At 40.8% G+C, this 14,147-nt stretch overlaps 2 protein-coding genes across 2 annotated transcripts; one reads left to right on the top strand and one right to left on the bottom strand.

Moving 5' to 3' along the window:
• Positions 1-143: 143 nt before the first annotated feature.
• LOC112573171 (multiple epidermal growth factor-like domains protein 11) lies at positions 144-8,766 on the top strand. The gene is made up of 13 exons (XM_025253292.1): positions 144-1,104; positions 1,542-1,660; positions 1,893-2,051; positions 2,519-2,695; positions 2,945-3,139; positions 3,355-3,492; positions 3,749-3,886; positions 3,999-4,136; positions 4,670-4,807; positions 5,736-5,870; positions 6,326-6,463; positions 6,831-6,968; positions 7,612-8,766. The coding sequence occupies exons 2-13, from the start codon at positions 1,573-1,575 to the stop codon at positions 7,848-7,850; spliced, it is 1,821 nt and encodes a 606-aa protein (XP_025109077.1). The 5' UTR covers positions 144-1,104; positions 1,542-1,572; the 3' UTR covers positions 7,851-8,766.
• Positions 8,767-9,269: 503 nt separating this feature from the next.
• Positions 9,270-14,093, bottom strand: LOC112573170 (ankyrin repeat domain-containing protein 27-like). Its single transcript, XM_025253291.1, has 5 exons — positions 13,651-14,093; positions 12,188-13,116; positions 11,524-11,712; positions 11,075-11,252; positions 9,270-10,741 (listed from the first exon to the last, which is right to left on the bottom strand). Exons 1-5 carry the CDS (start codon positions 13,655-13,657, stop codon positions 10,215-10,217), a joined length of 1,830 nt encoding a protein of 609 aa, XP_025109076.1. The 5' UTR covers positions 13,658-14,093; the 3' UTR covers positions 9,270-10,214.
• Between the last annotated feature and the right edge of the window lie 54 nt (positions 14,094-14,147).

The following is a 14,147-nucleotide window of genomic DNA, read 5'->3' on the forward strand; positions in this document are numbered from 1 at the left end:
ACAGTGTATGTGTTTGTGTGTGTATGTGTATGCAATGTATAACATATATTATACATAATATATACAGAATGTTATGTTGGTCTATTGTTCAGCTGTGGGTTAGAAGGTACAAGACCTAATCTGAACTGTTGTTGGAAAACTCCTGCCCACCCTAGAGAGGCTTGGATTCATCCACTCGTATGTTGTTTTGTAAACATGCTGAACCACTTAACTCAAATGGCCACTAAGCTATGGGATTCATCTCCTTTATCTACATGAATGTGACATGCGAAGGGGTTGTTTGGGGTTGCTGTACGGGAGGGATGCCCCTCAAACAAAAAAGTTAGCTATTTATCTTACAGCGTTAGTACATTTTTTTATATTTTAATATTCTCACATTTCGCAGTGTCTGTTACTGTGGTTGCCTTTCGAAGAGAATGTTTACCTAGTATTGACCACTTGCTTTGGACGCCGAACTTTAGAACGTCCGTCTGCATGCTAGTCGTGTGGACGAGTCTAGAGGAGCACTGAGCGTTCTTGTCGAGAGCTTGATCGAGAAAGGTTTGGTATTTACCCTGTGCGGTTTCAACGACCTGTAGCATTTCGCTGCACGTTAATTGTTCTTGGGCGTTGGCCGTTACGAAGGAGATTATTTGGAAAGAATGGGAACTCGGCTTAGGAATAAAGGAACTGTTTCTCTGTAAATAATATTGTAAAGATCCTCTGTTACCATCTGACAATAAATAAACCCTTCCCTTCACGCTCTCTCTCTGGGAGGGAGGGTGCGTTAAGAGAACTTCGCTCCTAGCAACTAGTGAAGCGATTCAAAAATGCGTCTGAACGGTATCCCCCACCCCCCTCTACCTAACAATAATGTACACACTGGTGGCACCAAGCACACCCCCGCTGCAAGCCGCTGCTTTTGTACGGCAGATCGAAGTGATCGGGGCAGAAAGGCGACAGTTCTCAATACTCGCAAAAAAAAAAAAAAAAAAAAAACCCTCGTCACCCCTCCATACCTCACTCATCTCGTTTCTGTTTTCAACACAACCCGACAAGAGGGACACAAAGGTTGCACCCTTTGCGACCAGACAACAGAACAAAGGACACAAGAAGAGTGTCTCCGTGAGTACTCCCTGATCTCAATGAGCGCCTTTCATTATTAAATAGCCTTGCCGTTATCACCCTTAGCATGTCATAGGGATTCTAGAAAGTTCCTTGAAGTCGCACTACTATAGTAGTGGTGTGTACATTCGTACGTTACACGCAGAGTTCATAAGGACCCTGTTCAGCACAGTAAGTTCTGATGAACGGGTGAGCAATTGTCACCCCTGTTTTCCACGCAATCCCTATTTTAGAATGTTTTGGATTTTGTTGGTGGTCAGGTCTCGGAAGTTCAGTTAGGACATCTGCACATCCAACAGTGGAGTGGTACGCATTCAAGAATATCCAAAAATCAGAATACAGTGTGATCTGCATTGTATGGTGTCTGCATGCCTCAGATTTGTGGCAGAAAAATTCAGTTTTAGCTAAGGTGACCAGTGAATTGTGACTTTTGACAGGATAAACCAGCTGTAATGGAAAAGAACAAATATGGCCGGACGTAACTTTTGGTTGGGTCTTCTCTTTGTGATCGCCCTTTGGCCGTCCCTGCTTTATGGAGAGCATTCCCGAAGACCAGGTGAGTTGACAGTTACATCTACAGGTGCGTATACATTTAAATCCATCCACCACCAGACATACATAAATATATACATGTTCGAATCTCTGATTTGTACATGTGTATAATCATGCTGTTAGTCACGCTCGTGCAATCGCCCTACTATACCTACCTTACTTTGGTGGGCGGGGATCGAGAAAAAAATGTATGACTTCGCTATTGTTTCTTGAGAGATTAATGTTCCACCCTGCAGAGAATTCTGTGGCCGGTAGCGTGTGCCCTAGTGGATTCTATGGCAACAACTGCCGACATCGCTGTCACTGCAAGACGAATGATACGGCGTGCGTTGACGTCACGGGTTACTGCACCAACGGCTGCATAGACCGCTGGTCAGGACCCACGTGCCAATCAGGTCAAATTTGTTGGGGTTTTTTTCATTCGTTTTTTCGCTATTCCTTATAATTTCAAGTCTTTATTTTGTTTTATTCTGGTCTTGCTGAGAACAAATAAATCTTGTATTGTTATTGTGCAGTTAGATCCTTTTGCCGACGGATGTTTCAAAGCATCCCCTACAGTTGAGGTTAAAGGTCCAAAGTCGGTGGGAGCACAGCTGCTAGGGCTATGCTATGTGGATAGGGCAGTCATGTATGATGCTTTATATAACTAACGATCAAACATATATTTTTAATAATATCTACCAATGAACGCCGGTAAATTGTTTTGTAAATAAGAAGAATAGTGGCTATAACTATTAACCATTCGTAGAAGCGGCATTTATTGGAAAAGGCACATGGTGTTTCGGAGAAGCTGCTTTGAACTTGTCAGATGCAGATGTATGAACACGAAGTCCAGCGAATGAAGGCTGCAATTAATTTGCAGAAAACGTTGCGTTCCGGATGCCGTCAAAGATCCGAACTGTAACGCCACCTACAAGTGCGGACTATGCGGTGGACGGAAACGTCAGCACTTGTGCCCATTCTACCCCGAATTCGACGGGTTGGTTTCAGGTGGACCTACAAACAACTGTCACTGTGTACCGCATCTATCTCGTCACAGGTACGTGCAACAAGCACAATACTAACTCCAAGGACACACACACACGTTCGAGTATTTATTTTCCAGTCTTTGTAGAGTTAGTTACCTTTAAGGAGAAGCATATAAGCCATCCAGTGTCACGTGACTTTTGCATGCAGAGTCGCGCCAAAAGTCATATCTGTACTACTTGAAGTATGCAACATATGAAAACAATGGCTTGAGGTTTAAGGAAATTGAGCAGAATGTTCATGCAATTTTTTTTAACCACAGAGAACCTCACGTCCACCCGTGGATGGAAAGTTTTCGTCACAGACTATGAAGACTTCTTCTGGGCCGCGCCTTGCACTACCATACGTCTGCGCGGATCGCACGTGCATTTAACGTGCGACTCACCTGTCACTGGGAAGTACCTGGCCCTGCTCAACACGAAAGGACCTTTGGCAGTTTGCGAAGTACAGGTGAACGGTGAGGTCTAGCGCCAGCCAGTCAGCTATAACAGCTCCCATGGCCTGAGCGTGTTTGTGTGTCTGTCCGTCTCTCTGAAAACTTCGGGTAGAAAGAAGTAAATTGTATATAGGCAGTGTGTACATGTGTGAAGGTTGTTGTCTGTAAGTGTGAGTGTATATACAGCAGCAGACATGCTTGTGGGTGTGCTGAAGCTGACTTTGCTGTTGCCACAGTATGCGCCAACTACAGTTTTGGAGTGGACTGTGAGTTGATCTGTAGATGTGCTGACTCCAAGGAAGTGTGCCATCCTCTGACAGGCCACTGCATCACGGGCTGTGAGGCCGGCCACAGGGGGCGTGACTGTCAGTCCGGTAAGCCGACTGTCGATTAGTGTAGTGACCAGCGCACGGACCTTCATACCGTATGAAGGTCCGTGGACCAGCGATATCCACCCCTTGCAAGGAAAGCATTGCTACAACGTTAAAAAAAATCTTAATTCTAATATCCATTATTTTAAAACTTGTAGTACAGTGACCAATAATTCCTTGGAAGTGTGCAATTCAGCTGTAGCAGAACACTCCTTTCAGTCCATCGGACTTTATATTGTATCGTCTTCTGTTCTTGCAGTATGCGTCAACAGCTACGGCCGCAACTGTGCCACACCTTGCGGCCATTGCGCTGGCGGTCAAAGCTGCGACCCCGTCAACGGCCGCTGCACTGGAGGAGGTTGTGAGGCGGGGTGGACAGGAGATAACTGCAACATCAGTGAGTGATTGTCCGTTATTGTGACTTACAGCCGTCAACTCTTCACTCGATTAGTCTCTTCACCCACCAGCCAACACATATATATATTTTACATTATTTGTTATGTTTGCAGGCTGTCCGAGAGGCTATTATGGTCATGCGTGTAACAAGAGGTGTGGTCACTGTCACGACGAGGACCCGTGCGCTCCGGATAATGGCCTATGTCCGGGACTGTGTCAGGCAGGATGGACTGGCCCTCAGTGTGACCAAAGTATACACTTAAAGAAACCAGTCGTTAAATGATAAATTTATACGTTCGTTTAAAAAGGAGTTTCGAGAAGTGATGCTAATAATTGCAGCACAAATTATCCGCTTTATTGAAAGATTTTATATATTAATGTTATTTAGAATAAAGGCCCTAAGCTGGACTAATTTATATTGACGAACATTTATTTGACCAAGTCTGGCAAAGTTTTTAAATAAGGCATGCTTCTTATATATGTTATTTATTTTTTGCAAACTTTTCCAGATTTGGGCGGTCAAACTTTCGTCCATTCTTGTCCGAATAAGAACGGCTTTCGAGTGGTTAAAAATAAAATTAAGACAAAAGATTTTTGGGTCCTTCCTTTCGGCGCCCGATGCTTTAGTATTCCGACATAGTTGTGACGAATGGAAGGCGATGTACACCACAGCTGTGACGAACTGGCCGAGATGTACGCCACAGCTTTGGCGAACTGAAGACGATGTTAGTTACAACTGTTATGTGAATAATTGTGACGAACAGCAGGATGATGTATGTCACAGGGTGCCGACAAGGATTCTACGGGCCCAGCTGCCTGTTCTCCTGCGGTCACTGTCTGACTGGCACTGCCTGCGATACCAACAGTGGGATCTGCTTGCAGGGCTGCACTCCCGGCTGGGAGGGCCTGTTCTGTACTCAGGGTGAGCCACTGCCAAACCTACTGTATGCAAAGCGTGTATGGGTCGTGGTCTGTACCCAAGTCATTTTTATTATCTTTTTGTCATTAAGAGTATTTATTGATAGCTGTACACCTCAACTGATAGCCTAGCAAGTCCGACAAATGTTTGCTAGTGAACCATCGCGCAGCTACACACTGCACTTCATGTGTGTATGTTGTAAGTGATTCATAACAAGGGACTTTAATGATAGAAAGTATTAGTCCCATAAATTAAACACATAAGGGGAGTGGGAATTATTCACAAAGATTACGTTATTATATGATTATTTTCTCCCCATTTCTTCTCGCTCTGAGATATTTTTCCTTTGTTATGCGCACACGAGCACAGGTATTCACATAGGTTAAATTCACGCGCACAAGCCACATTCGTTTAAGTACAAACATCGCAACTTTCTTAATCACAGCAACTAAGAGTTGACACACTCTAGCTGGTCTCTCCGACGTGCGACTGTTCAGACGAGGGCTGCTGAATGGTTCTGCACAGATCATAGAAGTCTGTGGCTGCAACGAACTCTTATAAGTTCATGACCTCTAACCTAGCATCTTTTACGTCTTCAGTACGCCGCCCACTATGTGACACGTAGTCGAGAATTTCAAGTGTGTGGCCTTGCAAATATTGGCGATTTCTGTCGTTTCGCTGAAAATGTCTTCAAATTTCACTTCGATTTCTAAGGAAAAGGAGAGACGCGTTTTCGAATGTTGAAAATGTATTTCCTTTCTAGAAAAAACACTGAAGATACATTATCGAGAGACAAAATCACACCATGTCGCCAACTGCATGAGATGACGCATTCAAAAACAACTCAACAGCTGATAACAATCGAAACATCGGAAACAAATGTTAACAGTCTTAATAATCTGTTTCGAAGATGGTTATCTTCTGTTTGCAGAATGCTTGCCTCACCATCATGGCCCCAACTGCTTGCAGACGTGTCCTCGGTGTGTGACATCCTGCAACAGCCAGACGGGTGTCTGTGATGGTGACGGGTGTGTAGCAGGCTTTCGAGGACAGGAGTGTGAGAAAGGTAAACATATGTGTGTGACTGTATTATGTACATTTAAATAACCTCCGTTGTGTTGTGTCTTATAAGAGAAACTTAAGAAAAGATACATACAGTGCCACATTTTCCCTCTGATAAAGACAAGAACAGTACCAGGGCTATGGCAAAGGAAAAAGATAAAATTTCAGAGGTTTGAAAGAAAAAAAAGTTTTTGGCGAGTATGGAGTGGCTGTTTGTTCCCGGTGCCACCCACCCACAAGAAAAAGAAAAGGAGTGTGGACTAACGGCATTTATACTATATTGTTAAGTGTGTGTTTGTGTGTGTGTGTGTGTGTGTAATGGACCTACGTTACTGAAGATCCGTGATTTATATAAATTGCGCGTGAACGTTACGTACAAGCTCTTGTGCATTGTTCATTCTCCTTACACCCCCTATTTAATGCTTAACCAGTGTCCATAACGTGTGTGTGTGTGCACAGAGTGTGACAAAGGTTTCTATGGCGTCAACTGCAATGAAAGCTGTGGACTGTGCGCGAGGCAGCCATGTGATGTTGTCACTGGTGACTGTCCACCTGGCGACTGTCAACCAGGATGGCGCGGACCGTCTTGCAAAACACGTATGCTGGTTATATCAGTATTTTTTACTTCCGTTTTTCTTTCTTCTTGGTGTGTCTGAAAGTGCTTTCACCTAGTAGAGATATCGCACTGTACAAGAGAAAGGCTTGCTGAAAGGGGAGAACCCCGAGGAAACCCCTAACAGCAAGCCCTGCGAGTAAATATCACTTCCAAAGAGAAGTAAGTCTTAAAAAAAAGTTATCTCAAAGTAATGCCGTCATTTAAAAACAAACAACGTTCATAAAAATCTCATTCCTGGGGAGTGGTAGGGAGTGCGAAACAAACAAACTCCGTACCTACGAAAATAACAACAAATGTGTGACAATATATGTATATGCTCTAGAGCTGTCTGAATTTCTGTTTTGCCAGCATGTACACCAGGAATGTTTGGAGAGAACTGCTCTAGGGTCTGTGGTGGTTGTAAAGACCGCGCTGCCTGTCATCCTGAGACTGGAGTGTGCCCTGGATCCTGTGCTGATGGTTACTATGGTGAATTGTGCGCAGACAGTAAGTCAGCAGCTCCGTTTCAGCCTGTGCTTCGTGCACAATTATGACATTCCGTTTACAATTATGAACAATAACTAAAGTGTGGGCTTAGATGGTTAGTACAATTCTCAGGCCTAGCTAAACACGTGCATGATAAATTACATTCCAGCCTTACAAAACAGTATCATAATGTCTGTATGATATCAATAGGTAGTAATATTTTTATTTAATATTGTTTTACGAGAATTTTTATTTACGCGTGGTCTATACCCAGGGGAGATCAACAGTGGGGTGGTGCCGGCCGATATTTGTCTTTCTCGGGTACCCTTTAAAGTTTAAATGACATCCGAATTTCCTTTTCCTATTAGTTTATGTTTAAAGGTTAGAGCTACGGTAACATCTTATAATAGGCAATATAACAATTTAAATAAATATACTCCTAAACAAACTTCACTAACCAAAGTTTTGTCTTTCTGAAAAACAAAAGTACTTTTGTTTAGGATCAGGCAATTTAAACATTGCATAGTACCGAACAAACACATATACACGCACAGAAAGAGAGAGAGAGATTTCTAATAATAAATTATTGACACAACCTTCAGAATCGATTCCAAAAAAAAAAACAACAACAACACACAAAAAACATAACTTGAACTCTTTGCAGAGAACATTTTCACCAACGCCGCAAGTCAGACGTTTGTGGTGCTGCTGGCCACTATCCTGACCATTACGGCCACACTGCTTGTCGGCGTGTTTGTTTGTCTGGCTCTCAAGTGGCGGCGTGACAAGGACCCTCACAACGCATATGACCCTCAGGAGCTCGACGCTCGACTGCCAGCGGCCCTCCCGTCACAGCTAATCACCAGACGATGGGTTCTTTTCAATTGTTCTAACAACGTCTAACGCCGCCCCTCATTTTTAAAATTTTACTTTAACGAAGTAGTCTAGGTGATTAGTTCTTATGTGAAAGTCGGACAAGAGAAGGCATTTCAACGGGTAGCCAAAACCACACAAAAATCTTGTCCATGTGGCAGCTTTGTACCACTTTTATTGCCTGACATTATATCATTAATAGAGAGCTATGTGTTTCATGTATGTATGAATATACGTCCATGTATTTTTGTTTGTGTAAATCCATGTCATTGTGTGTGTGTGCTCCGGTAATCCAGGATTATGTACATCACAGAATGTGTGTGCTTTATCTATCATCCAACAAGTAACTGACAAAAATTGAAAAGGGAATATGTACACATAATTTTTGTATGTGTGTGCACATGCGAACATGCATATGTTATCAACAGAAGTTTTCTTGATGTTTCTGTCACTTTTAAAAGCATATGTGAATGTACTGTCACATATCTATTATTAGCTAAGCCGTCCTTTAGCCTGAGACCATTTTGTATTCACAGCAAACTGTGCTCGCCATAGAGCAAACTTTTAATGTGACAAGCACATTAAAACAGTACATGTATAAGTAATCCTATATACATCATATATGTGTAAATATATATAGTCATCCATTTCACGTTGTACACATATTAAGGAATCTAAACATGTCAAAATAATTACTTGGCATGTTCACTGCAGATGTATCTTAATTTTGTTTATCAGCTTTTTTACTTTAGGCAACATGTATGCTATAATGCACAAGTCTGTCCCTTGTCGGTGATGGCATGCAACAAAACTCCACTATTACTTCTTGCAGTTTTTGTGAAAAAAAAAACTGTTCTTGTTTACAGCTACAATAAATGTGTGCTGAGGTTTACTCCACGCTGGCAATAAAAGTGACTGCAATAAAATCTTGTTTTACAACCAATCATTTGGATGCTAATAGGCATCTGGAGTTTTATGTGTGGCGTGCATGTTTGTTTATTCTGGTTACTATGGCAGCCACATCAGGTTACCAAGACAACATACCTACCTTTACCTCTTGTAAGGGCCCATCCCATCTTGCAAAATAGTTACAATGTAGAAGAACATTTTTGCTTTATTATTCTTCACTTTGCAGTTTCCATTAAGAAATACTATATAATTATGATTCAGATCTCATAATTTATTGGCTGTGGGAGAGATGAACAGAAGGTGGTTCATTATGGCTAAGGCATGGCTTGAAGAAGGCAGTAGTAAACTACAAGACTGTAGAGCTATCTTCCAAAGAGTTTTGAAGAAGCTTCCAACTTGGTCAGTCAGAATGTCTAAAATATATTTAGACAACACAATATGTAGGTCACCTACTTCTTATACTCTGCCACACGCATCTTTCCCACCAACAATCTTGTACATGAGGATTTGCACAAGAAAAGATTAGAGAAAGAAAATAAATGGACTAGTAGATAGTTTTTAATGATACTTAACACTGACAATATAATGCCACAAAAATAATTATCAAATGAATGGAACGAACAAAAGAAAAAAAAGGAAAGTAAGGTGAGAGGAAGCATAAACCAAACTCCCATGAAATTACAAAAATTTAGGGCTGACTAGAGAAGTGCAAATGAAAGCTATTGCTGTGTCTCTCACATGAAAGTAGGAGATGCAACTTGAATTTATGTTCGAGAGACTAACGAGTATTTTAACCATTAAGAAATAAACATCACTACTGAAAATAATTAACACTGTAAATATACATTGGTGAAATGTTTCATCATCACATTGTAAACACATGCATCATATATTAAAGCTTATTCTATAAACTTACATTTTTAAAACACACTCTTAAGTTCACCAAACCACTCCCTAAAGGTAAATTTTAACATGATGTATAAATGAGAAGTATATTTACTACTAACAAGAAAACATAAGGGTTAATCAGAGCTGAAAATGTTGGTACTTCATTAAAGTGAAAAAGAAAATTGTACCGATTAACTTAAGAGCATCAATTGTAAAAGTATACTCAAAAGGGAAAATATTATACATGCCATGTAAGTGAACACAACCTAAAGTATCTACTGTGTTGTCTAAGCTAGCACAAGTGGAAGTGTTATAAAGAAATCAAAGCAGGACAATTACTTAATCTTCAAAAATCATCAAAATTTTGTAGCTCTGAAATAGCATATATTTCATCTCTGGTAATTATGATCTTGAAACTAGCATGGATCAAAAAGTGAATATGACTCACTAATACTAATAATAAAATAATGGATTGTTGATGTTTCAGAGGTTGTGTCAGGAAGTGTTACATTAACGAGATATTTGTTGCTTCTCTGCCAGATTATGGCTAAATGCCTCCCTCCCCCCAACTTAATGCAAAGTTTTTATACAATGCTCTTATTTTGCACTTGCCACTTTTTTGATCCCACCTAGCTCTTCTGTAAACTGGTCAGATGAAAATAAAGACTCGTCATGGCTAGGATCAACTGAGGAGAAGGTATTTTCGAAGACAGAGCTGGTCTCTGACAACAAACTACCTGTCACTGCCGCCCCTAAAGACATATCATCTCCTGAGTGGATACTGTTGCAGTTCTGGACTTCCAGCGATGTGTTCTCCCCTGACGATAGTCGTCGTGGAACTAAATCCCTCAGGCTAAGCATTTCCAATGGATGTTCACTTCTAAAGGTGAATGATGGACCTGGAGCGTCCTCTTGGATTGTGAACTTCTGTGTCTTGGTTGAATATTCTGTGGACAAACTTGCTGAGGCTGATGGCATGAAAGTTGCTGCTCTGCTACTTTGAAGGAATATTTGACGCCAAATAGCTTCATCTGGAACATGCTTCCTCCAGCAGCGCAAGCCATGAGCCCCAAGTTCTTTTCTGACAGCCAGAGTACACAATGTCTTCAGTCGAGGCACTGTACCTGCACAAAATAAAAATCAAAATAGATTAATTAACATAAAGCCTGTCAGTCTTCTGCCAACAAATGACAACTTAATTTAATAACATTGTTTCTATTCGTTCCCTCTTTTGGCAAATATGTTTTTAACTCTGAAAGTGTGTGACTGGTGATTGTTGTGAAAGTGGCAGCCATTACTAAGACATTCCTATTGCAATGTTGTTTGGCTAATAAAATCTTGTGTTATCTTAAATCATATTATCTTGATAGGATACCTATTACCTTTCATATGCAGTAGATCATACTAATTTATTTATCATTCATCCAAAAAACTCTCTTGATAAACTTTACACTCACATTTTCGCTTTTTCACCCATTGTTGTATCTGTAAGTTTTTTGATTCCTCCATAATATTTAAAGCAGTTTTTCCCAAGTGATTAGGTATGTTGAGACTGGCGCCTCTCCGCAAGTAGCGTACTGTTGACAGATGGCCAGCTTTAGCAGCAAGATGCAAGGGAGTATTTCCCCATCTGTCCTGAGACATCAACAACAGTGGTTGTGTTGCATAGTTGAGTTGCAAGTAAGTAATAACATGTAAAAAGAGATAAAAGCATACTCACAATCATTTTGCATACAGGGGCAGACTGGAGCTTTAAAGTGGCCCGGGCATTATTTACAGAGCGGCCCTTCTCATTAAAAATAGGCCTATAATATTATTCTATAGAACAAAATAGGCCCACCGGGCATTGCCCAAATGCCCGACTGGCCAGTCTGCCACTGCTTGCATACACAACTTTATCATGTACCTGCAGACTAATATCAGCACCATGACGAAGGAGACAGCGAAGCACATCTGTGTAGCCACTAGCTGCAACATCATGAGCAACAGTGCGCAGTGTGCTGGTGTCGGTTCTTTTGCCTATATCTAGTGCATTAGGGTCACCACCAGCCTCAAGAAGCACTTCTGCCAGGTCAGCATTGTCATGAGCCATCACCTTCAAGAAAACAGAAATAAAAGATAATGTCTACATTCTTATTCTTGTGAAATCCCTATCATGATTCCTTCAAAATAAACTAAGGATCTGGCAAAGAAACAAAAAAAAAAAAATGATGCAATCTCTCTTCAGCCTCTTTTAATGTAATAAAACTCGCCACTATCAATAATTTTTTTTAAATATTTACATTGTTCTATGGATTTATTACTTCTTCTAACTTCCATGGCATTTAAATAAAATTTAAAAACATTAAGACATTTGACAATGCCATATTATCAGAATTGTTCACGTTTGTTTTTATTTTTTTGCTAATAAATCTCCTCTACACCCAAAGCAACTGAGAAATGTCCTTAAAAATGACCAATTTTGAAAATTAATGGAATTCATAATCTCCACTCAGGCAACATCAGATTATGATTCTGATGTTGATGATCATCTCTGGACATAAATACCACAGCTGTCTATAAGTTCTCACCTGGACTGCTGTTCTACCAAAACGGTTAGGTGTATTCACATCTACACCCTTCATGAGTAAGGTTTTCACTGTTGCAATGTCCCCAGCTGCAGCAGCTGTTGTTAAAGCGTCTACATCAGGAAGTGCTGCTTCACAGGCTGACCAGCTATTTGTTAAATTTGAGGAAGATACAGAATTCGGTGGATAAGAAATCTGAGCAGTGTGTTGAAACTCACTATGTGAAATTTCATCAGAAACAGACTCTTGGTCTGATGATTCAGGGTGTGCAGCATGCTGATGAAAATGGAGCTCATTTCTCTGTTTAAAATCCGTTTGAGCTAAGATGTCATGTTCATGTTGTCTGTCCATGGGTTTTAGTTCCATACATGATAATTCAGATGACTGCTGGTCATCCCCTTTCACTGTGACATAATGACTTAATGGTATTTTTATTATTTCTCTTAAATCTTCCCTTGTTGAACCTTCATCCAAACTGCTGTGTACCGCAAATGAAGAATGATGAAGACCATGGTGGTGCAAAACACTTTTGTAATGTTTAGTTCTGATGGTGGCATCATTTATGGTTGACCTGATTTCTTCAACGGGTTTCATTAAGACGGTCATTTGAGCCTCACCCTGCTGCTGAGAAGTATCAGGACCATGATAAATGGGACTAACAAAATCTTGCTGCCCGATGTCAGTTCCTGCTTTTGGATCTTTTTCTCCATTTGACTGTCTTCGTATCTTCAGTTTGCTATCATCAGTTACACTTTGAATTGGGATGCGTTGAAAGGCAGAACTCTGATCCTGTTTTGAACTTTCGTCCTCGTCCGAAAGGGGATGTATTGATGCAGACCTTTGAAAATGTGACGAACGTTGTGTGAGAGGAGTGGAGCGAGGCTCCCATGGTTTAACCTCTACGGGGCACGACACACAGCCATGAGCGGACCCTGTAACACAATAATAATAATAAAAAACGGCGCCAACCTTTAATCCCCTGATTGATCTTTAAGAATCACAAGAAAATTTATCTTTCAAAATTACAGAAATTTTACTTAGATTTAAAAACACTGCCTTTCGGTAATATAAGCCCAGCACACAATTAATGTATGTCATGCGAATATATATATACCAATCTAACAAAGCAATTTTTGCTTTCCTTTTTTGTCCTCTGTCTGCGTTTAGGTATGCTTTCTTACAGACTGTATCATATCACATGATATTTTGGACTTTTTCTTCATCGTGACTCTGAACAGCATTCACTACTGATCGAACGATATATCATATATGTATTGGTATATATACCCGCAACGACCTTAATATCCGAATTCCCCGACCCTGCAACCATGAGCGCCCTGAGCATAATTAACTGGGCACATGGTGATGCCCATCGGCTGCTAGCAACAGAAAACAACAAAGCCACACCTATGCTTTATTTTGGGATCCAATAATTTCGTAACATTTCGATCGACACATGCACTTACCTATCATGAAATAAAAACGCGCACACCTATACGTACGAGTACGACACTGACTAGAAGATCGCTGACGATGTAAGTTTCAAACAAGACATCTCCGAGGTAAGCAAGTAAGTTTCCATATGTCCCAAAAAATGACCGTGAATCCTGCGTACGGTGTTTCAAGTTAGGGTCATGTTTGAACTAAGGCGGCAGATCGACTGGCCAGCTAGTCAATAACTGCGAACTGTGAATCTCGATCATGCGCGCTTTGGACTGGGCAAGCTGCCGCAAGACCCACACGGTCCTAATGGATACCGATCAATAAGTCAAAACATTCTAATCTTCATTACATCGAAATGAAAACTTTACAATACAAACATGAAAGCAATACGTATTCTTTGTTTAATGTTTATACTTTAGCTTTGTGTGGGAAAGAAACGATAACGAAGGAGGGGAGAATCACGTGATCTGAAGCATGTGGTTTGTTACTATTTATAAAACAACAGTAAACATTAGCTGAG

This window comes from Pomacea canaliculata, linkage group LG10, assembly GCF_003073045.1.
Source record: "Pomacea canaliculata isolate SZHN2017 linkage group LG10, ASM307304v1, whole genome shotgun sequence".
NCBI lineage: Eukaryota > Metazoa > Mollusca > Gastropoda > Architaenioglossa > Ampullariidae > Pomacea > Pomacea canaliculata.